The 25574-nt window shown below is 43.1% G+C and overlaps 1 protein-coding gene across 1 annotated transcript in view; it reads left to right on the forward strand.

Moving 5' to 3' along the window:
• The window catches only part of camk4 (calcium/calmodulin-dependent protein kinase IV), a 300351-nt gene that overhangs the window by 236404 nt on the left and 38373 nt on the right, over positions 1-25574 (forward strand). The window contains exons 8-9 of the mRNA XM_041186348.1: positions 2251-2326; positions 2581-2707. Coding sequence (XP_041042282.1) covers positions 2251-2326; positions 2581-2707 — 203 coding nt within the window. The remainder of the gene's footprint in view (positions 1-2250; positions 2327-2580; positions 2708-25574) is intronic.

Genomic DNA, 25574 nt, shown 5'->3' on the forward strand with positions numbered 1-25574 from the left:
CCACTACTTGTTTACCCATGAACTCCTGCAAGATGTAAACATTTTCCTTGTTGCCTCTGACTCCCCTTTGATATTTAAACAAACTCTCAACTTATCTAAGAATGCAAATGTTAGATCTAACCTATATACTTGTACCTCAACTTAACACCTTACCCTTTTCATGTTTCCAAACTCCCCAGACAACTTGACACCTATCAAACTTCTGCTCAGCTTAATTAAATCTCACACACAAAGACACCCAGCCTTCTTTACAGAATAACGCAAAATTCCCCTAAAATATTTTTTTAAAAATCATCCATTTCACACCTTTGTCTTAAAATTCTCATCCTTTTCAAATTCTCCCATGGCCTCGCTCTTCTCCAACTCTGTAATCCCCTTCAATTTCACAACGCTCTGAGATGTCTACACTCATAATTTTGGTCTCTTGAACATCCCCAATTTCAATTGCTGTACCATTGGTGACCATGCCTTCAGCTACCTAGGTTCTAAACTATGCAATTCCCTTCCTAAGTGTCTTTGACTCTCTGGCCAGAATCTTCACACCTCAATTCCCACCGGAATGGTAGGACCATTTTTAGTTCAGGAATCTGACTCTGAACATTGTGCCTGGCAATTGCTCTTTATCAGAACAAGCCAATTGTTATCCTGCCTCTGGGGTCGCCAACCAATTATTAGATGGGTGGGGAGAGAGAGAGTAGGATGCAGCTTCCATTCTGCTTTGCAGAAAAGTGGCAGCCACCTTGGTAATCCATGCCCACCTGATCCAGGGGGGATCTTAGGAGGGAGATTTTGTTCCAGGAGGCTGCAGATGACCTGCTGTGATAGCCTGAGCCTCTTGAAATATTCACACTCAGGCATATTGAGAGAGCTGCTCCTCTGACTATGGACTGTGTCTTGGGGCAGTCTCACCATCTTCTATCCCAACTGTCCTGTGTAGAGGCTGAGGCGAAGGCAGCTGATGCTGCTGCTTGCATTGGTCCTGCTGCAACTAGAGCAGTTAGCGATGGTGTGGCCTCTGCTCTTATCCCTCTGCGCAGGTGGAAGGTGGAGCTGCAGAGGCTCCTTGGTGAAGGCTATCAGCAGGGATGTGCAGTTGAAGGTAAGTAAAGCGCTAGCTAGGTAAAATGTCTTCCAAGAAGTTGGCAATCACCTTTCGAGCAGTGAAAATATGCTCTGAGATGAGTGCTTTGAACAGTAATCCCTCAATGGTCATGGCTGGAGATCTTCAATGTAAACTGATCAAAGCCTTCCCAGCTTATCAGTCTCACTGAAGAAGCTCTTCCCTCTGTGCACTTACCTCAGTGACCCTTCTGATTGCTGATGGATCATGAAACAAGTTTCATGACAAGAAGTGGAGGTGAGGCTAAAGTAGGGTGGGTGTCTTGATGGAGAGGCAAGGGGGGAAGGAATACCTATGGGAGCAGACATTGGGAGGGTTGCCTGACTTGGAAATATGGCCCTTGAGAGATGCACCCTCCGTTCCCAGCCGAGTCTCAAGTAGGATGATCTGCTGGACTTCCCCCCTGCCCCTGAACTCGTCACTCCAGCCTCAAAAGGGCCGGGTGGGAAGTGGCCCTTAAATGACCAATAACTGGCCACTTAAAGGCCTCAACTGGGGTGTGGCTGAGTCTTAGGCCTCACCCACTCCACGTAAAATTTGTGGACAGGTCCAGGGCAGGCAGGAGGTGGCAGTAAGGCTACTTGGGGAATGTTATGGCTCCTTCTCCTCCCTGCAAATGTGCCAGCGAGGGATCATAAAATTCTGCCTATTGCACTGGGCATTATGATGAACTTCTGGTATGTTATATAAAGTGATAGAATTTCAGTTCGCAGTATTTGTAATTCACTATAGATTTTGTCATATTTGGAGTGCTGTTCACATATTCATATTTATTCTTGTGATGTGGGCAATGCTGGCAAAGCTGCATTTATTGTGCAACCCTAGTTAACTGAGGAGGTGTTGACCGGCCTCTTCTTGGAATTGCCACTGATCTTGTACAGATGGTCCTGTTTTAATGTTATTAGCTGGAGAATTGCAGAGCTCTGACCCAGTGACAAAGAAGCAGCTGCTGTAGACATCCAAGTCAGGGTAGTATGTGACTTGGGTGGGAATTGGAAGATGATAGTGCTCCCAAAATCTTGTGGCACCCTTTTACACAGTTTTAACTCGGATTATTTTGCTAAGATGTTACGCTTAGTACTCGCTTTATTTTTTTAAAACTTGAACCTTAATTTGTTCTTTCCATCCAGCTCCTGAAATCTTACAAGGCTGTGTTTATGGACCAGAGGTTGATATGTGGTCAGTGGGAGTCATCACCTACATACTGTAAGATTCTGCAAAAGTAACAGGCCTTTTGTTATTCCATACTTTATATTCTGTTAATTAAGTAAAGTAGTAGCCTAAATGGAAAACTCATCCATGTACTTCAGGAGTATGAATAACCCTGTCATTTAGTTCCAAGATCTGGTATAAACCTCTGGTATAAACTAACAATAAGTCAAAATATCATGCTCCTTTTATTTGTATAAGTTCACAGCATGCAGAAGAACTCATCTGAAACTTCCTTGGTCTTTTATCAGGCTGTGTGGTTTTGAACCATTCTACGATGAGAGGGGCGATCAGTACATGTATAAGAGGATTCTGAACTGTGACTATGATTTTGTCTCCCCCTGGTGGGACGAGGTCTCAGTTAATGCAAAAGATTTGGTAAGTGTAATTGTAACAATTACAACTTTGTTCTACTATGTTCTATGTTTAGCTTAAATTGTGGACACTCATGTCAAACAACTACAAAGACAATTCTGGTCAGCACTGTTACAAGCCCATGGTCGATGGTTGTACATTAATTCCACACTCCATTATTTTAAAAAAATGGAAGGAAGAACTAAATCATTTCTGGCATTAATGTTACTTCATGACATAAATCGTAAGTGATTATTGGATTCTTCAGACAGTCTGTGCTATGAATCTTGGGCATCAACTAAGTGCGCCTAATGGATTTGAGAGGTTAGATTTAATTAAAGAACCAATAATAACAATGAGTGAGGAATAAGGCAGTAACACTCAGGTTTAGATTGTACTATACATCAGCATCTAAATCCTGATAAATACAGATTTGAATGCACCCTCAAATATCATTTATATTTTGTTCAAGGGAACAAATCTCCTTTTAAAATTACTTTTCTTTCTTTGGGTCTCCATGAACCATGTACCATCTTTGTTGAGCAGGAGGACAATTGAGCATCCTGCTCCCAAGCTCAAAAGCCACCTGCGTGCAAGCAGTCCAGGTGGTATAGAGATGTGCCAAGATCTTCAGTCTGTTCCTACCCTCTGTAGCACAGTTGAGACCAATTTAACTAACCGTGAAGTGGAATCTAGTGTGATACAAGCACAAACATGTATACAGGTTTTTCTTTTTAGCATACCAAGCTTTTCTAGTGGATAACACTTGTTTTTGTGTTCATGATACTTGTTAAAGAGAACTCCCTGTTTTGAGACTGTATTCAGATTCTTTCAGGCACATATGAAACATATCTTGGGAGCCATTTGGAGGAGGAAGAACCGTTTATGAATCAATATTTATTGAATTCTGTCATTAAGTGCAATTTTAGTTTGTTGCAAGGCAGCCATAGCGATGACCTTGCTGCATTGACACACGTCAATCATGCCAGGGTATTGTGTGTTTTGTAAAGAAAACAGTTCAATCCTCTGTTGGGTTGGACAGGATGAGGTGTTGTATGAAGAAAACCATGGCGAAGTCACCGTTTGCATGCAGTAGGGATCTTTTGATGCTAAGTATTTGTGAATCCTGCATATTTGCCATAGAAAGACATTTTCTGCATTCACACATGGTCATGTAACACTAATGGTAACAAGCAGCCCAGTAATTAAACAATAATGCAACCTTATCATCTCGGTATTCAAAAATGAATTGAATGAACTTGGCTAATGCTTTCTTTGGGTTTCTGGAGCAGTAAATTCCGGAAAGTGACAGACAAAGCAAATGTGACTTGTAAATCGCGCCTCAGGAGCATTAACTAGTTTGGCTAGGGGTTCATCAAATGGCAGGAAGTATTACAGCATCACCAACAACAATATTAATGCCATCTGGGCCTGGGACAAAGCAGCTCAAAAGCTAATGGATAATTGTCACAAAGAATGAAAAATAATCAAAACACCTGAGTGAGCTTGAAATTACACACGACTGTAAGTGATTCATGACACGATTGTAAAAAGCAGGCAAAAAATGGAGCAGTAGGATCAATAATTTGTCTGACCATAACAAAAAGGAGAATATTTAATATTTTGAGATAGGAGGAATTCACATTGCCAAATTTTCCAACTTTTGTAAGTTAATTATAAAACAACTATGAAATCATATTAATTTCTTCAGCTATCAGGCACATACAATATGGATTAACTCAGTATGAATGCCAATGCAACATTAGTGTGCACATTTTAACTATTTCTTTTATATTGCTATTTCATAAATTTGAAAAAATCCATAGAATTGAAACCTATTGTGCTTTAGTCTTTGTAAAAATATTGGCTCAGGTGTAATCTTATCAGTGGTGGCTATGATGTTTAATTTGGAACATTTTAATCTAAATCCTTCATTTATCTAATTGCAGGTCAGAAAAAAGTTTTTAGTGCAGTGCACTTTGCACATGATGAGCCTTGTAATTTGATATTCTACTATGAGGGACAGATTGATTTTGGTTATTTTTCTTTTAACTTGATAAACCAAAACCATAAATGTCCTGGTATAAATCATAAATGGCTGAAGCAGCAAATAAGGGGTGCACAGTAAAACTGAAGAAATAAATCTTTCATGAGAAAGAGAAAACAAGTTAATTGCCCCAGGGATGGCTCCCAGCATTTTCAAATCAATACTTGGAATTGGCAGCTCTAGCATTCTCGGAAAAAGTTCAAATTAGCTGAACTATGCTCAGCAATAGAGGGATATAAAACCATCACCATAAATGGAAAGAGCTGAATAAAGCTCCTCTGTATATCTTTTATAGATCACAAGGCTTATAATTTCAATCAGTAGTGACATGTGTTCACAAGCCTAAGTCATGCAAGAGTGCCTTTATGTCCAGAACCCTTTTTAAGCAGTTGCTGGCTAGGAAATTTTAAAATGTAAGGTGCAAAATTTAAGCAATGTAATCTATGAACACCACCACTGTTGCAAAGGGACTGAAGAGAAGACCATAATCATTTATTATTACAATGAAAATTCCTTTATTTTAAGTGGTGAGCCAGTGCTAGAAAGAAGGAAGGAAGAACATTTGAGTATTGTGTTATGCATCAAGTCAGCTAGGACAGGTCAAATTAAAAACAAAAACAGAATTACCTGAAAAAACTCAGCAGGTCTGGCAGCATCGGCGGAGAAGAAAAGAGTTGACGTTTCGAGTCCTCATGACCCTTCAACAGAACTTGAGTTCGAGTCCAAGAAAGAGCTGAAATATAAGCTGGTTTAAGGTGTGTGGTCAAATTAAACCCTGATAATTTAGAAATACACTCATCCCTGCTGCTTCAAGAAGATCATTCACTCAGATCTTATTGTCAAAGGATGTATCTGCAGAGAGTAACTCATCTCCTGACTCCCCAAAGCCCGTCCACCATCTACAAGGCACAAGTCAGGGGTGTGATGGAATACTCTCCACTTGCCAGGATGGGTGCAGCTCCAACAACACTCAAGCAACTCAACACCATCTAGGACAAAGCAGCCTGTTTGCTTGGCACCCCATCCCCCACCTTAAACATCCACGCCCTCCACCACCAACATAGTTACCATCTACAAGATGCGCTGCAGCAACTCAAAAAGGCTCTTTCGACAGCACCTTCCAAACCTGCAACCTCTGCCACCTCGAAAGACAAGGGCAGCAGATGCATTGGAATACACCACCTGCAAATTCCCCTCCAAGCCACACACCATCCTGACTTGGACTTATATCACTGATCCTTCACTGTCACTAGATCAAAACCCTGGAACTCCCTTCTTAACAGCATTGTGGGTGTACTTACACCACATGGGGAGATGGTGGTGTAGCAGTAACGTCACTGGGCTAGTATTCCAGAGGGCCAAGCTAATACTCCATTCATAAAAATCTGGAATAAAGCTGGTCTCTGTAATGGTGACCATGACAACTATCGCTTGTCATAAAAACCTATCTGTCTCACTAATTTCCTTTAGGGATGGAAATCTGCCATCCTTGCCAGGTCTGGCCTACATGTAGCTCCAGATACATAGCAGTATGGTTGATTCTTGACCTCTGAAATGCCCTAGCAAGCCACTCAGCTCAAAGGCAATTAGGGAGGACAACAAATGGTGGCCTTGCCAGAGACGCCCACATTCCATGAAAGAATAAAGGAAAACATGGACTGCAGCAGTTTAAGAAGGTGGCTTACCAACACCTTCTCAAGGGCAATTAGGCATGAAATAATATTGGCCAGAATTTTTAGCTTGTCGGACAGGTGCGCCCCTGACCCGAACAAGCGTAAAATGATGGACGATGACGTCGGGCAAGTGTCCCGACATCATTGCGCACTTGTGTGATATTTCGGTCGCTGGGCTCCTAGCGGCCTTTGGATTTTTGGATTTTTTTAGGAAACCTCATCCACGGGTGGGATGAGGTTTCTAACAACTATTAAAAATTAAATAACAATTTAAACATTTCATTAATAACAAAGTCACATGAGGGGACATATTTTTTAACAATTTAAAATTCTCTACTTTTAATTCTTAAACTCTTCTTCTCCCTGAGGCAGCTCTGTGCCTCAGGGAGCTTTTCCTGCACACACCTGCACGCATGCTCAAAGTTCCTCGTTTGTCTTCTTTCTCCCCCACCACACAAGCAGCGCTGAGTGCTATAGCACGCGTTTTATGCTGGGTGGGCCTTAATTGGCCAGCCAGTGTGAAATCGCGGTCAGGCCCTGATTGCAGGCGGCTTCATGACAGCTCCCGTCGAGCCTGCCCAATGAGGGCAAAATCCTGGCCATTAAAAAAAACAAGTAGGCTTGGCCGCTTAGTTTACCTTTAGAAAAGTGGTGTAGATCTCGACTGTAAGGTAGTGTGAAATTGGTGATAGATTTTTGGCAGCCAATTTTATATCTCTCCTGACTTCAATGGAAATGAAAATAAGGAAGGATGTAAAACGGGCTACCACCCTTTTCATAGTGTCACACAAAGTCAATATTTATCCCAGCAATTCCAAAGCAGCCCACATTAAGGTTGCAGGAACTGGAATCATTCACAATTCATGTAACTGTACTGTAAGCAGTTCTTCAAATTATATTTGGTATAAGTAGCAGAAAATTGCCACTTACATTGGATGTAAAACTATTCTTCATCTACACTGCATGAAATGAGGTGAAGACAGAAACTGTTGACAATATGGTTAGGCCACACTTGGACTATTGCATGCAATTCTGGTCGCCACATTACCAGAATGATATGGAGGCATTGGAGAGGGTGCAGAGGAGGTTTACCAGGATGCTGCCTGGTCTGGAGGTTATTAGCTATGAAGAGAGGTTGGAGAAACTCGGATTGTTCTCACTAGAGCGACGGAGATTGAGGGGCGACTTGATAGAAGTTTACAAAATTATGAGTGGCATGGACAGAGTAGATAGTCAGAAGCTTTTTCCCAGGATGGAAGAGTCAATTACTAGGCGACATAGATTTAAGATAAGAGGAGAAAACTATAGAGGAGATGTGCGGGGCAAGTTTTTTACATAGAGGGTAGTGAGTGTCTGGAAGTCGCTGCCAAAGGAGATGGTGGAAGCAGGTACGATAGTGGTGTTTAAGAGGCAGCTTGACAAATACATGAATAGGATGGGAATAGATGGATACGGACCCCGGAAGTGCAAAATGTTTTAGTTTGACAGGCAATATGATTGGCACAGGCTTGGAGGGCCGAAGTGCCTGTTCCTGTGCTGAACTTTTCTTTGTTCTATGTTCTAATATGGATACAGCTGTAAAAAGAGACACATTGAAGCTTTTCATCTTACACTCATCAGGACACTTCACAAGAATATAAGGGGAATACAACCAATATAAGGGGAAAACAACAATTTATACTGTACGCGAAGAGAGCATGTTTCAGCTAAACAAAATAAGTGACTGCCATCTGCTGCCTCATTCCTCAGGGCAATGCCTTGACCAATTAGGGTTCAGCTGCCTGGTTTAAATTTCAAACAATGGTTGGCAGTTAACTGACAGTCACCATCACATACAGTATAAATTGTTGTTTTCCCCTATATATTGGTATTCTGGTGAAGTGTCCTGATGAGCACAAGACAAAAAGCTTTGACATGTCTCTTTTTTCAGCAATGCTCAAGTTCTGTTCTACCAAACCACTATTAATATGGATACACCTGTACAAAATCAATCACTGACAAGAGGCCCTGTGACAATAAAATCAAGTGCCAGATCTTTTTAATAAAAGCAAAATACTGCGGATGCTCGCCATCTAAAATAAAAGCAGAAATGTGCTGGAAAAACAAAGTCTGACAGCATCTCTGGAAAGAGAAACAGAGTCAATATTTCAAGTCCAATATGACTCTTCTTTGGAACCATTTAGTTTTTCCAGTACTTTCTGTTTCTATGCCAGTTTTTTTTATTCCTTCCACAACTCCATCAATATCATATCTGTGGATGATTTTATCTACTGCTGTGCATCCAGGTTGTTTGAGAGGCTGTTGGCAGATAACCAGATCATGCACCAGGCTAAATCTCTTAAACACAAATTAAATTTGTTAATAATTTGTCTTTGGTTCTGTCTGCTATTGATGACAAGATAGCTTTAATAACAATGCAATACTTCACAGTCAAAAGCTGAAACCATTGTTACATTGGAAGAAACATATAATTAAAAGACTTCTGCAAACCAGAGGAAGTACAAAACAATCCCTATCTTCTTTATTAAACAAGAAGGATTCAGTACAATGAGCAGTGTTTAAAGTTATGCTACTTTGGTATCTTAAAACATTAGGGTTAAATTATTTTTTTATGTATGCTAGTACAAAGTACCAGTTGGAAATGGATTATAGCAGGTAGCTCTAAAGTATGGCCAGCACTAACATAGTGTTACGAACAGGAGGGGTTTAATTTTGGACAGCCCTGTTTTCTCCCTGTCCATAAACAAAGGTGTTTCTGATTTTTAATTTGCCCCTTAATGAGTGGTGGCATATTTTCCCCAACCCTTCAGTTTTGGAGTAATTCAATCCTTTATTAATAGCCCCACAGCAAACTCGAGATAAGGTAAAATAAGAGGGATAGTTTATTTTACACACACAAAACGGGGGAAGGGGTTTTGTGACATCTGCCCCTTTTTGCATTCATATAATAAAAGTGAGATAAGGGAAAGAAAGGGGTTCAGGGTAAAGACCACAATAAGAATAAGAATTATGGTTTCATGCGAGTCAAGAGTCCCGAATCAAAAAGTCCAATGGTGTATTCCTTCAGGGCTTAGCAGGCTGAAACTGTTGCAGGGTGATCCGCTTTCCCAGAAGCGATGACTTCCATGATAGAAGAAGGCACGTACGGATTAATTAGTCTTCTAGGCACAGATATAGATGTTCCAGGAGTACACAGTAGACAAGGGCTAGGAAATTTAAAACCTGACAGAGCCCTGGTTGTGTTGCTGCTCTCTTGGTAAATGGCAGACAGATCCTGGGAGTACAGGTTTTTTTTAAACAGCAACTGAAGATAAAACCCAAAAGCTGTTTAATTAAAGCAATCCAAACAGCTTGGTCATGTGACAGGGTGGTTTCGGGTCGAGCTATTCAGCTAAACGAGGCCCCTTGTTAAAACCCATTGTGTTTTGAGCAGGTAACCTTTAGCACAACGTTGGAGATTAGGAGTCACAAATAGCTCTGCCTTTGTCCATAGCTGGCTGGTGCAGACATTTTGTCTACTATCCTTTGTGTTGGCTTGGCTGGAATGTTTATACAATGCAAGGAGTTTGTGTTAGCCTTTGTCCATTTTTAAACTGCTCAGAAATTCCAGAACTACCATCATGTGGTCAGTGGTGACCATTTGATCAGGCCAGCCATTTGTCCATTTTTTAAAAAGTAATAAGTTTATAAAGTAGCCAGGGTGATATAGACATATATATTTTCCTTCATGTCTTCTGATCATGACAAGAGGCATTATGTGCCAATATTTCCATGATTGTTTAAAATTAAAATTTGAAATTAATAGGTTGTCCTGAATAGTTTTTTCCAGCACCACCTTTAATCCAACAAAAAAATATAGCAGCAGTTGTATTCAAGATAATGACTGTAGTCTGCACATTGAAAGTAGTATTTGGAGGGCAGGATTGGGGAAAAACAACTATCAAACTCGAATTCAAATCCATGATCCTCCAATAAGGCATTCCACTTTGATCACATGAGAAGTATATGAAGGATAAAATCAGTCATGAGGTTGAGAGAGGATCACATTAGTCACGAGGGCTAGGGGCTGGATGGGGTTTGGGTGGTGGAGGGGCAAGTGCTGAATGAAGTTAGGCCTGTCGATCCTGGAAGCAGACACTAGGGGCAGAATTTTCTGGGTGACGTGCGGGTGGTGGGCCCCGCACTGAGTGCTTAAAATGGCGCGCGTGGACGTCGGGCAAGCATCCTGACGTCACCGCGTGCCATCGGGATATGTAGCTGGGCGGGCGCGCGATGAAATGCGATGCGTGCCTGCCATTAAGTAAAGGACTTGTTAAGGCACTTAACTCGGCAATCGACGCAGATTTTGAGGCGCACGTGCGATCTTCAGCTCGCACACAGGCGCAACGGGCAGGCGGGTAAGTGACTTTTTAACTAAACTCATCCACAGGCGGGATATGTGGGCTTAGTAGGGTTGTCAATGTTTTATGTGAAGTATTTATTGCAGAAAGTATTTTAAACTTGCCGGTGTGACCTGTAGCAGTTCAGAACGAATTCCAGCAGCTTTCTCTGTACTTTGAAGCTTCAGCTCAGCACACTGCAGTCAGGAATCTTTATCGGGCCTGCAACTTTCCAGAGGCCTCCATTTAGTCTGGGTATGGGTTCTGACATCTCCACTGGAGGCAGCAGCTCTGAGGAGGAAGGGAGGGTTAGAATAAGGAAGAGGCCAGGTTTGGACAATCAGCCTCCAGGGGAGACACCTTTGGGAGGACAGGCGCAGGCACAAGGGGCGCAGGGCCAAGAGGTAGTCCAAGGTGGAAGGGGCTGCAGAAGACGCCACTATCCTGCTGGCGGCCATGTGGTGGTGATGCTGAAATTAACAACAAGGACAGTGGGTCAGTTAGCGTTCAGTCAGTAACACAATTCATCCCTTTTCCCCAGGCTCATAATGCGCTCAACCTTCAAGAACCTAAGGAGACAAACATTGGTGGGGTGGTAAATAGTCAAGAGGAGATCCAAACATTACACGCGCAATCAGACAGCTGGTCAGATGGCCTACGGAATGCCACATGGAATGTTATGTGGATAAGTGTGAGGTTATGCACTTGGGCAAGACAAACAAGGTACTGGAATACAGGAGAAATGATAGGGCCGTGGAAAGTAAGGACGATTACAAGGACCTTGCTGGGCAGGCCCATTAATGTAGAAGAACAGGAACATAAGGCAATTAACAAGGTAAAAGCCAGACTTGCCTTTATTAGCCGAGGAATAGAATGTAGGAAAAGGGAGATCATGTTGCAAACAGAAAACGCTGTGGAGGCCACAGCTACACTTCTGCATTCAGTTGTGACCTGTGCTTCATGGGAGGGATGGCATTGGATTGGAAAGAGTGCAGAGGTTCCTGACCAGGATGCTGGCCTGGAGAGTTTGAGTTATGAGGAAACTTTGCAAACATTTGCCATGGAGCACAGGAGATTGACAGGTCACATTATTGACCTTTACACAGTTATGTGGGGCATAGACCGGGCGGACAGAAGGCAACGTTTCCCCTTGGCGGAGGGATGACTGACGTGATGGTATTTATTTAAGTTAAGTGCCATGAGGTTGACAGGTGAGGTGCTGGGGACCTTTTGGACAGAGTAATGTGGGACGCACTGAATGAAAGGGTGGTGGAGGTACAAACCCTCCTAAGATGCAATAAGTATTTGGATGTACAGCAGCGATGCCATAGCATGTTAGGCCATGGTGATAGTGGTCAGAAATGGGATAAGGCGACTTTGGAAGGTGCTAGAGATGTGCATCCTCAAGGGGCCGAGGGACCTTTGTGTATGACCCATACATCTGACTGTATCTGTCTGTGAATGAGCAGTGTTGCTGCATTAACGATTGCAGCAATCATCAGTGCTTTGGATGGTGGGAAGACAGAGTGGATGGGAATGTGAGCCTCAAATACCTGGCTGCTGAACCCCAGCCTCGCTGACACCTGCCGACCTGGCCGTTTGGCTCCCTTCCAGCTCCATGGCCTGTTCTTCGCATCAGGTCAGTATGTGGAGCATGGCCTAGCCATCACCAGTGCATAAACGCTCATGACTGTTGTGCGCAGTTTTCGCTTGCAGAACAGAAAACGCCATTTATCGGGGCTGATCGCTCATGTACTCTGCACGTGCATGCCGCACCTCAACCACAATGGCCCATCTGAGGCCTCCAGCAGCTCCTGTCCACACTACTGGTGGTCAGTCACCAAAGATAGCATGGCTGCTCCCGGCTCCCTCCCCCAATGGCCACCTTGGACACATTTGGCGTCCATCACTTTCAATAACACACGGGTCTTAGCACCCATGGCAAGGAGGCACAACTAGGTGCCGTGCCAAGGCCACCAGATAGCTCTTGGCCACGACACCTTGAGGCTCCCCTTCCACCATCTCATCACCATCAATAGGACGTGTTGGAGTTCTGAGTATGTGCCTAGCTGCCTCTCCTAGTTGCCCCCAGACTACTCAAGTGTGACAAACACCAACACATGCTGCGGGGAGAACCCATCTTCTCATCAACCACTAAGGCTGATGTAAGCATGCTCACTATCTGCTTGTCCACCCAGCGTGCGCCAAATGCCCAATGCAGTAATGACACTAAGACATGGGGGGGGTGGGGGGGTGGGGACTCAAAGGCTAAGGCTACCAGCTGGGTTAAATGGCTAAGGCCAACATGGTACTCACCCTTCCAGAGTGCAACAATTCATTGAAGCGCTTACAGCACTGGGCCCATGATCGCCGCACACCATCCATGGAGCTGACCACCTCTGCCACCTCCTACCAGGCCCGCTTTGTAACGTTTGGGGCCCTCCTCCTCCCATCCTGGGGAAACAGGACTTCTCGCCGTGCTGCCACCTCCTCAATAAGGGCAGCAAAGCAGGCATCAGAGAAGCGGGGGGGGCCAATGCCTACCCTGCAGCCTGCCCTCCTCCTCTGGCCTGCCCTCCTCCTCTGTCCTTCCCTCTACCAGAGCCTGCTGTGCAGACCCCCTGCACCTGGAGCTGGCCATGGTGATCAGCCTAAAGAAGGCCACCTGGCCTTTCTTTATACAGACTGCCGGTTCCCCATTGGAGCCAGAGGTCTATACACGCCTGCCGCAATTTTAAAAGTCCCGCTCTCCACGGGAGTGTGAAATGTGCTTGGTGGGCCTTAATTGGCCCGCCCGCACAAAATAGTGGCGTGGCCGGTGATCGGGTCTGTGCCCTCCCGTGATTGGTTCAGCTCCACCCACCTGACGAATTCAGCCCTAGGAGAACATGGGGGAGGGTGAGTGCCAAGGTGGGCTGGTTAGAAAGCCCGCCTCAGTTCTCTGGGACATTCAGTTGTTTTAGAAGATTTTAGGCCCTTACCCAACCCACCCCACCATGCCTCCTCCATGGGCAGACTTCAGGAGCCATGTGGAGATGAAAAAACACTTGTAAAAATCTAATGCAAGTCTCATTATACAGATTTGATAGTGAAAAAAACTCCCATTCATGAAAGCATCAAAGCTCTTAAATCTTCTCAAGTGGTTTATCTCTTATAATGCCAAACAAAATTCTGTTCATGATCCAAATCCTTTAATAGCCTCTTTTAGCTGTCAATAAAACTTTGAGCGGAGAAACCCCTGCTAAGGTAATTGTAGATTTTGAAACTCAGCCAAGCTTTCATAATGTGTACCCCCTTCAGGGAATGTCAACAAATAATTCCATTAAAACTGTTTAGAAATAGAGATAGTTTAACTAAGTTATATGTGTATTTGGATGTGTTAGGTATAAGGTATATCTTTAAGTTCAATTTATATTTTTTTCTATTTGTGGGTTAAAAGGTGAAACCTGGGATCTAGTTTCATTTTTGAGTGGAGACAGCAGGTCTAAAGCTCTGTTTGTATAACTGCATTTCTAATGAGTTTTATGACCCTTGAAGTGGAGAGCTGTGTTGTCAAGGGGAGTGGGGGGGGGCGGGGGGGGTAGTGATTTAGGAAAGTTAGAAAAAGGAGGCCCCACAGAGACAGAAAAATGGTTTGAGTTCAGTTGAAAGCAGTTGCAGCATAGGAGGGACAGATAGCAAGTCCCAAATAAAACTGGTGTTGGAGCCAGGATTCCAGAGAGGCTGAACAGCAGAGGGACAGATAGCAAGTCCCAAAGTGTAGTTGAAGCTAGCTGCCAGGGGAAGCTGGACAGGAGAAGAAACTGCAGAATCAGGTTCCAGAAACTACAGAAGAAAGTCCCCAAATCTAGGGGAGTAGAACAGGAAAGGTCCCAAGAGGACAGTCTAGTCAAAGGACAAGGACAGGAATCTGGTAATGGTCCTGTTCTGTAGAAGCGAAAGTAAGGACCAGCGATGAATATCCAGGGGGACAGCTGACTGTCCGTAGCTCTTTACTATGAGCATGTGAAGCAGTGGTGTTCTGTTGACAGGGCTGAGTCAGTAAGAAAGAGTACATGGAAGGAAGTTTGAATGCATGTAGTGATCCAGGGGAGAGAAACATTGGAAGGAGAGTTCAAAACCTTGGTGGTTGACCTGAGAGAAAGTGTCGGTTGGGAGAAGATTCCAAGGCGTGTCCTTTGAAAGTGGAGATTGGAAACCTTCGTGTGAAAGATGTAGTTCAGTGAGACCGGTTGGCTCACAGTATGACCAACGTCTGGGCTGAGTTGAGGAGCGATCCATAGCATCTGTTTGAGGTGGCATCTGTCACTTGGTTTCAGAGTGAGGTGTGTCACATATTGGTTTACATGGACTGTGTACTTACTGTGAGCATTGGAGTATAAGATAGCTTTTGTAACTTGTGTTACCCTTACAAATTTGTATGGATCTGTAAAGGTGTAGTTGTGGGTGAAGCAGTATTGTAATATAGTTGGTCTTTTCTTGTTTAATAAATGTTTTATTCTTTTGTTAAAAGCCCATCGGCTGACTTCTATGACAGTTCAGTAGCCACTCTCCAAATATCTAAACAATAAGTAAAAGGTAGGATCTATCAAGCCAGGTTCCACCCTGGAATTTGGCTTGTCTAGCAGTAACATCAGCTGGGATCAAAACAAAACTGTTCAAACAGATATACCAGCTGGCCTAACAATCAAAACAATCCAGCAGAAGGTTTTTTTTAACAGCCACTGACAGCTGCAGCCAATTTTTATTTTACAGTTTAAAGAGCAAGAAATTTAATAAACTTGCTCACCCCCAACACACAGAGGGAAAAAGCTGTGTTCCCATCTGTCCAGTAACCCTCTTCAAATCCTTCCAGCCTGGCTTCTATCCCACACACACCAAGGTCAAGAGACACTAGCAATATCTTTTATGACTTTGGCTTCAATGTGTTATCCCTTCTCAACTTCTCTGCAGCAATTTTTATGGTTGGCTGCCAAATCTTTCTCCACTGTCTCTCCTCCATGGCCCACCTCATATCTTCTACAATGGCTTTTCCTTCTGTATCTGTAAAGTCACTTTTGTGTGGCCTATGTTTCAGCATTGAGCTCTCCATTATTCCTTTTATACATACTGCCTCTCATAAACATTATTTGTAAGCATAGTTTAGCTTCTATTTATATGTCGATATTATCTACCTTTAGTTCTCTTCCACCACTCTCAAATCCACACCTAGAAATGCGCTTGTATCACTCAAGTTGTGAATGAGCTGGAACTTCCTCCATTGGCAAGAACAAAGCTATCCTATTTAGATGTAATCAGAAACTCTGCACTTAGTCTCTGATTTCACCTCTCTGCTTAGCTGTTTGTTCAGGGTAAGCCCAACAAGTGTGAGACTTAAGTGCCTATTTGATTCTGAGCTTCAAACTCCACATCCAATCCATTATTGTAAAAAACCTATTCCATCTTGACAAAAGAATTTGTAAAGATCTTCACCTCAAGCTGCAATCACTAAAATGCTCATTAGTCTTTGTCAACACTATGGTTGTTTTTTTTCCCAATGATGTAATTGCCCTTTGGAACATCATCCTACACAAGCTCTAACTAATCCAGATCTTTGTGTTATGATCCCAGCTGACGTTATGGTACAAACCAGATCCAAGAGTGGAACCTGGCTTGAGAGATCCTAACTTTTATTTTTTGGTTAGAAACGTGGAGGGTGACGACTGAACAGAGTCACAGGAGTCAGCTGATGAACTTTTTAACAAAAGAACAAAACATTTATTAAACAAGAAAAGATGAAACTATATTATAATACTCCTTCACCCACAACTATACCTTAACAGATATATACAGATTCATAAGGTTAATACAATTTACAAGAGCTATCTTATATTCTTATGTTCACGGTAAGTACACAGCACATGTAAACCAATCAGTAACCCTCGATCAGGCACACCACACTCTGAAACCAAGGGCAGAATTTTGCTGTTGGCGTGCGGGGCGGACCTGACATGCCAATGCGTAAAATGACGCACAATGACATTCATCGCATGTCATTTCGATATTTCGTTCGTCGGGCGCATGCCAGAGGCGGCTGCGCACCCACCAAACTGTCAACAGCCTATTACGGCCATTAAAAAAGTAATTAAACTTGTTAACAATGCTGCCCATCCAACCTTAAGATTGGTGGGCAAGCGAAGAGCCCAAGCAACCTTCGTGTTTTTCAGGAAACCTCATCCATGGGCGGGATGAGATTCCCTGAAGCTTTTATAAAATAAATAAATAAATTTTCCTAACTTCACAAAAAAGTCCCAGCTCATGTGACACTGTCACATGAGGAGACGTTCAAATAAATTTTTACTGTGTAACCCATTCAATCTCCCCATGCCTCAGAGAGATTGCTGCGCTTAAGAGCGCAGCCCCTGGTTCTCCCTCCTTCTCCCCCCCCCCCTCCATTCCAGACAGGTAGCGCTGAGCGTTACCTCTAATTGGCCTTCCCACATAAATTGGCGGCGCGCAGCCATGAATCAGCTCCACTCCGGCCCACCCTGCCCGCCATGGGAAAAATTCTCCTCCAATGACAGATACCACCTCAAATAGATGCTATGGATCCCTCATCACAGAATCACAGAATTGTTATGGTGCAGAAGGAGGCCATTTGACCCATCGTGTCTGCACCAGCTCACCAAATGAACATTATGACATAGTGCCATTCTCCAGCCTTTTCCCCGTAAACCTGCACATTATTTCCATTTAAATAATCCATCTAATGTCCTGTTGAATGCATCCAGACCCAAAACAATCGCTGTGTGGAAAATGTTTTTTCTCACATCACATTTGCTTCTTTTGCAAATTACTTTAAATCTGTGCCCTCTCCTTTTCGATCATTTTACGAGCGGGAATAGTTTCTCCCTATCGAGTCTATCTGACTCCTCATGATTTTGGACAACTCTATCAAATCGCCTCTTAGCCTTCTCCTCTCCAAGGAGAACAGTCCCAACCTCTCCAATCTATCTTCATAACTCAAGTTTCTCATCCCTGGAACCATTCTTGTAAACCTCTTTTGCACTCTCTCCAAATGCATTCACATCCTTCCTATAGACTGGCATCCAGAACTATACACAATACTTCAGCTGAGGTCCAACTATAAGCTCTTATATAAGCTTATCATAACCTCTCTGCTCTTGTACACTGTGCCCCTATAAATAAAGCCCAGGATACTGTATGCTTTATTAACTGCTTTCTCTATCTGTCTTGCCGCTTTCAACAATCTATGCACATATACACCCAGATTCCTCTGATCCTGCACACCCTTAAGAATTGTACCCCTTACTTTATATTGCCTCTCCATGTTCTTCCAACCAAAATGCATCACCTCACACTTCCCTGCATTGAACTCCATCTGCCACCTATCTGACCACTCCACCAACTTGTCTATGCCCTTTTGAAGTTCGATATTGTGCTCCTCACAGTCTACAATGTTTCCAAGTTTTGTATCATCCGCAAACTTTGAAATTGTCCCCTGCACACCAAGATCTAAATCATTAATATATATCAGAAAAAGCAATGGTCCCAATACTGACCCCTGGGGAACTCCACTACAAACCTTTCTCCAGCCAGAAAAATATCCACTAACCATTACCGTTTCCTATTAATCAGCCAATTTTGTATCCACATTGCTACTGTCCCTTTTATTCCATGAGCTATAACTTTTCTCACAAGCCTGTTGTGTCACACTTTATCGAATGCCTTTTGAAAGTCCATGTACACTGCGTTAATAGCATTACCCTCATCTACCCTTTCTGTTCCTTTTCAAAAAACTCCAGCAAGTTAGTTAAACACAATTTCCCCTTTAGAAATCCATGCTGGCTCTTCCTAATCAACCCACGTTTTTTCACGTGACTACTAATTCTATCCCAAATAATTGTCTCTAGAAGCTTCCCCATCACTGAAGTTAAACTGAGTGATCTGTAATTGATGGGCTTATCCTTACAAACTTTTTTGAACAGGGGCATAATGTTTGCAATTCTCCAGTCCTCTGGCACTTCCCCTGGGTCTAGGGAAGACTGAAAGATTATGGCAAGTGCCCCTGCAATTTCCACTCTTACTTCCTTCAAAGTCCTTAGATGCATCTGTTCTGGCTCCAGTGCCTTGTCAACTTTAAGTACTGACAGTTTATCCAACAGTTCACCCTTATCAATTTTGAACCCTTCTAGTGACAGAGTTTCCTCCTCTATCACCGTGACGTTGGTAGCATCTGCTTTCTTGGTAAAGACAGATGGAAAATATTCATCTAACATCTCAGCCATGCCCCCTCCCTCCATGTGTAAATCCCCTTTTGGTCCCTAATCAGCCCTACTCTGCCTTTTACCACCCTCTTACTATTTGTGTACTGATAGAAGACCTTGGGATTCCCTTTGATGTTGGCTGCCAGTCTTTTCTCATAATCCCTCTTTGCTTCTCATATTTGCTTTTTCACTTCCCCTTTGAACCTTCTGCATTACGCTTGGTTCTCAATTGTGTTTTTGACCTGATACCTGTCATAAGAACACTGCTTCTTCTTTATCTTAATTTCTATCTCCTTTCTCATCCAGGGAGCTCTGGATTTGTTTGTCCTACCTTTCCTTTTTGAGGGAATATACCTTGCTGTGCCTGAACCACTTCTTCTTTGAAGGTAGCCACAGTTTAGCTACAGTTTTTCCCACCAACCTTTGGTTCCAGTCTATCCGGCCCATCTCTGTTCCTGGCCCATTGAAGTTAGCTCTCCCTCAGCTAATTATTCTTACCCTGGATTTCACATTGTCCTTTTCTACCGTCATCCCAAAACTTACGATATAGTGATCACTGTCTCCTAAATGTTCCCCCACTGACACTTGATCTATTTGGCTCACCTCATTTCCAAGAACCAGGTCCAAAGTGCATTCTTTCTTGGTGGACTGTACACATACAGCTGTAGAAAATTCTCCTGAACACATTCTAGGAACTCTTGCCCCTCTCCACCCTTTACACTACCACTGGCCCAGTCTACATTTGGGTAATTAAAGTCCCCCATTATAACTACTCTATAATGTTTGCATCTCTTTGTAATTTCCCTGCAGATTTGTTCCTCTACATCCATCCCACTAGTTGCCAGTCTATGGACTACACTGAGCAATGTAATTGCACCCTTTTTGTTCCTTGTCTCTAGCCAAATTGATTCTGTCCTTGAACCCTCTGGGACATTCTCTTTCTCCAGCACTGCAATGCCCTCCTTAACCAATACTGCAATCCCTCCTCCTTTTCTTCCTGCCCTACCTTTCCTGAACACCTATACCCAGGAATATTTAACACACAGTCCTGGCCTTCCTTTAGCCAGGTCTCTGTTGTCGCCACAACATCATATTTCCACATGGCAATCTGTGCTTGTAACTCCCCAATCTTATTTACGATGCTCCTTGCGTTCACACACGTGCACAGGAACCCTGATTTAGACTTCATGACATTCTCCCTTACTCCAACTATTAACATACTATTCTCATTCTAGTGCTTTCTGTCTCTCCCAGTATTTTGCACAACCTGGTATTCCTCTCTAATATTTCCTCCTGGTTCGCGCACCCCTGCCGAGGTAGTTTAAAGCCCTGCCAACAGCACTAGCAAAATGCACCACAAGGAACACAATCCCAGCTCTGTTCAGGTGCAACCTATCCAACCTTTACAGGTGCAATCTTCCCCAGGACCAGTCCCAGTGTCTCAGGAATCTGAGGCCCTTCCTCCTACACCATCTTTCCAACCACGCATTCATCTGCCTTATCCTCCTGTTTCTGTGCTCACTTCCATGTGGAATTGGGAGTAATTGGGAGATTACTAAATTTGAGGTCCTGCTTGCTAATTTTCGACCTAGCTCCCTAAATTCTGACCACAGGACCACATCCTCCTGTCTACCTAAGTTATTGGTAACAATGTGGACCACGACCTCTGGCTGATCACCCTCCCCCAGAAGAACGTTCTGCAGCCGCTCGGTGATATCCTTGACCCTGGCACCAGGGAGGCACATACCATCCTGGAGACATATCTATGGCCGAAGCAACGCCCGTCTGTTCCCCTAACTAATGAATCCCCTGTTGCTATTATTATGATCCCAGCTGAGATTACCCCTGGATAAACCTGATCCAGGGTGGAACCCAGCTTGATAGATCCTAATTTTTATTTGTTTGTTTAGATTTTCAGAGAGTAGTTACTGAACAGAGTTACAGGAGTCAGCTGATGAACTTTTAACAAAAGAATAAAATATTTAATCAACAAGAAAAGATTAGCTATATTGCAATATTCCACCCACAACTATACCTTTACAGATATGTACAGATTTGTGAGGATAACACAAGTTACAAAAGCTATCTTATACTTTAATGTTCACAGTAAATACACAGTCTATGTAAACCTAAGACGATCTGTAGTCAGACACACCATACTCTGAAACCAAGTGACAAGTACCACCCCATACAGATGCTATCGACGTCTCCGCAAGTCCCCCCAGATGCTTGTCACACCATGAGCCAACCGGTCTCACTGATCTCCATCTATCACCGAGGGTTTCCAATCTCTGCTCTCCAAGAGCTTGCTTTGGAATCTTCTCCCAAACCGACACTTTCTCTCAGACGCCTTCCGCAAGTGTTCAGCTCCAGAGTTTTGAACTCTCCTTCCGATGTTCCTCTCCCCTGGGTCACCACATGCATTCAAGCTGTCTTCCACGCACTGTCTCTCACTGACTCAGCCATCAACAATACACACTACTTCACATGCCCATATCAAAGAGTTACAGACCTTCAGCCCTTTGCTTTGGGCATTCTTGCCTCTCATAAGTTGTTCTCGCTTTAAACCTGCTTTCTGCAGCTTATGTCTCTTTAAATCCGAAGCTTGGAGCCTTTCTCTGTGCCCCTTACTTTTAACAGGACTTTTTTGAGGTTCCTGTCCTTCCTTTGACTAGAAGGTCTGCTCGGGATTTTCTCCTATTTCACTCCCCTGGACTTTGGGGTATTTTCTTTAGCTTGGGACTTGCTATCTATCACTTTTGCTCCAGTCTCTGTATGGCAGCTGCTTTCAACCACTTTTAGTTTAGGACTGGCTATATATCTCTTCTGAGTGGCTTCTGTTTGACAGCTGTCTTCAAACCAACTGAACTCCAACAGCTTCCAAATCAAAACTGCTGTTTCTAGTCTTCTGTGTGTGTGTCTGTGGGACGGACCTGCTTCTCTGGACCCCTGTGGCTAGGCAACAGCTTTTTTTTCTCTACTTTTGTGTTTGCTTATCTTCTCAGGTCGTAAAACTCTCATTAGAAATGCAAGCACCTTTTAAAGTGAAAGCATAACTCAATTTGACATTTCTTAACACACAGATGCAGAACCACAAATCGAACATAAACTTTAAAGTTAAAACTCATTCCTAACACCCACAAAAACTAATATAAACTACTTAAACTATCTCTATTTCCTAACACTATTGCTCTTCCTTTCTTCTTTCTCCCCTCCTGTGCAGCCGAGCCACTCGTGGTGCCACAAACTTGACTCTGACTGTACTCCTCTGAGGAACCAGCGCCCTCACCAGCTTCCTAAATGTTAAAACAATTGTGAGTGGGACCCCAAGGGACTCCTGCACTATCTGCCTAGTTCTCTTGGACTGCCTGATGGTCACCCATTCTCTTATGCCTCCAGGCTCCTAAACTGCGGTGTGACCACCTCTCTGAATTTGCTATCATGCTATCCACGTAGCTCGCAGCTTTGCAGGTGTGCCACAGTGATGCCAGCCACCGCTTGAGCTTCAAAACCCAGAGCTCTAGGTTCTACATCTGACAGCACTTGCTGCACATATGGCCATCTAGGGTGCTGGTAGTGTCCATGACTTTCCATATAGTACAAGACACACATTCCACTCAACTGAGCTGCCCTGTCATGTCTTAGCTTTATTTTACTTTGGCTTATTAATGTTACTTTATTATACTGCCTTTCCCTTATTCCTGGTGTTTCTCACTTAAGTCTAAGTATAGCTATTCCTTTGAAGGTAATGCACTTTTCTAATTTACAGCAACTTAAAGACAGTCCCTAACAGCACGTTCTTACCAACCAATGAGCTTATGGTTTTCCTGTGATGCAACTATTAGTTTTTTCTCACCCTCCTTTCGGCCTCAGCACGGACTGGTTTTGGGCAGCTGACTGGTCCCACCGCCTCTCCAACTTGCAGGTGGGTGGTGTACGCCACAACCCTTGGTCCCAATTTATACTACCTTGCTCTGGGTTGATTCCTTGCAGGTCCTGCCACCTCCGTAACTCCCGGGTAATAATGCATCAGCTCCAACTCCCCGCCTCCCGACTCAGATGCTTGTCACACTATGAGCCAACAGATTTCACTGCATTCGTCTTTCACATGAGGGTTCCAATCTCCAGACTCGAAGAACTTGCTTTGGAATCTTCTCCAAAATAACACATTCTCTCGGACACCTTCCAGAAGGGTCCACCTCCAGGGTTTTGACCTCTCCTTCTGATGTTCCCCTCCCTTGGATCGCCGTATGCTTTTAGGCTTTGCCTTCAACGCACTCTCTCTCAGATACTCTGTAGTGTCAACAGAACACCACTATTTCACATGTCCATAGAAAGGAGGCATCAACCTTTGGCTGTCTCCTTGGATCTTCTGACTTCTTGTAAGCACACTGCCTTGAGTCTGCTTCCTGCATCTTTCTCTCTCTAAACTTAGACCCTTCCTCTCTGCTCCTTCACTTCCACAGAACAGGATCTTGTTCCAGATTCCTGTCCTTTTCCTTTGACTAGAAGGTCTTCTTGGGAACCCTCCTTTCTGTTCTTTGGGGAAATCTGCTTCCTGCAGCTCCCTCCTGTCCAGTTTCACCTAGCTCCTGTTTCCAACTGAACTAAAAAAGCTGCTGTTCTGTTTCTTCCTGTGTTTATAGGCCCCCTGTTGCTAAGCAACAGCCCAGTTTTCTCTGCTTCAAGAGTCATAAAACCTCACTAGAAATGCAGTTGTACACGCAAACCTACAGACTTGCAGGCATCGGTTTAAAATGAAACTAAAACTCAAGCTCCCCCCCTCCACCCACCGCCTTTCTTAAGATACAGATACAGAAACATAAATTAAACTTAAAGCTAAAACACATTCCTAACACCCACAAATACAAATATAACTTATTTCAACTATTTCTAGTTCTGAACACCTTTTCCTCTGAAAGAAAGAAAGCTTCACAACAGGTTTCTTTACAACAGCCTTACATTGGCTTCACAGAAACATAACATCATAAACCTCTAATGTACTATACAAATAAATTAAAATAGTTCTGCTGAAGGGTCATGAGGACTCGAAATGTCAATTCTTTTCTTCTCCGCCGATGCTGCCAGACCTGCTGAGTTTTTCCAGGTAATTCTGTTTTTGTTTTGAAATAAATTTTCTATCTCGTTTCACAACCGCACGTACAAAAATATACCTAAACAAAGTCAATCATTTTTTTTATTATTCATTCATGGGATGTGGGTGTCGCTGGCTAGGCCAGCATTTAATGCCCATCCCTAATTACCCTTGTTCAGAGGGCATTTTTTTAAGAGTCATTTACATTGCTGTTGGTCTGGAGTCACATGTTGACCAGACTGGATAAGGATGGCAGATTTCCTTCCCTAAAGGGCATTGATGAACCAAATGGGCTTGGCAATGGTTTCATAGTCATCATTAGATTTTTACTTCCAGATTTTTATTCAATTTAAATTTCATGATCTGCTGTTGTGGGATTTGAACCCAGGTCTCCAGAGTATTACTCTATGTCTTTAGAATTCTAGTTCAGTGACAATATCGCTATGCCACCACCTCCCCAGACTTTGTATATCATAGCATTATCATAACTCAACCCTTGTGTTTGTTTTTCCTCTTATCCCCAGTCCTTAATTTAGCAAAGAATGGTTAATTTATGTCCATAGCCCAATTGTCCTTTCCGTTAGCTGTAGGCATAATTCCATCCTCAAGCTCCCTTTCCAAACTCAAATGTGGTAAATTCACATTTCAATTTAGCAAAAAAGGCATTTTTGTGCATTAACATCTCGTTTCTTCTCTGGTCAAAATCTCTTTTCGCCATTTCAAGGACGCTATTAAGATTCTTTTTATATTTGCACACAAAGGTTTTGTACTCCTGCTTGGTTTGATCTTTGAAATTTTTATAATCTTGTTATTTCTCCCAATCCCATTTTAAACAGATCTTTTCCACTTCTCCTTGAGCAGCGTCAATTATTTTCTCTCTTTGGAGTTTCATAGTTTAACTCTTTTGTATAATTTACGAACTATATCATTCCATGTTTTTGCAGGGTTTGAATGATCTATTGCAAAATGTTCACTTACCTGGATTCTAACTGCTGTATCTTGTGCATTAACATCAGCAAGCACTTGTAAATCAGTGTCTCTATCATTGACCTGGAAGGGTCATTTTGCTTTCAGGTCTTTTTTGTTGACAATTCTTAAGTTCCAATTATACAGGCACTTTAGTTGTTTCTGTACTCCCATTACCTGACATTGATATATCAGTAATATTATTTGGATCAATTCTCTGCTCAACTGGACCACAATTTAGCAAGGAGTTTTTATAAACAGAAACAACTTCAGAACTGTGGCACTCCATACCACACATCTTCTCCTTCGTTTTCTCCAGTTTGCTTCGGAGTTCAAGAATCTCATTGCTCTTTTCATGATGAGGTTCTAACAGTTTGTTAGTCTTGGTTTTTAATTTTGCATTCAACCAATTATTCTGATTTACCAACAATTCCTTTTCTTGTTCATGGCGTTTTCCATGATAT

The sequence above is a fragment of the Carcharodon carcharias genome, chromosome 4 (genome assembly GCF_017639515.1).
Source record: "Carcharodon carcharias isolate sCarCar2 chromosome 4, sCarCar2.pri, whole genome shotgun sequence".
NCBI lineage: Eukaryota > Metazoa > Chordata > Chondrichthyes > Lamniformes > Lamnidae > Carcharodon > Carcharodon carcharias.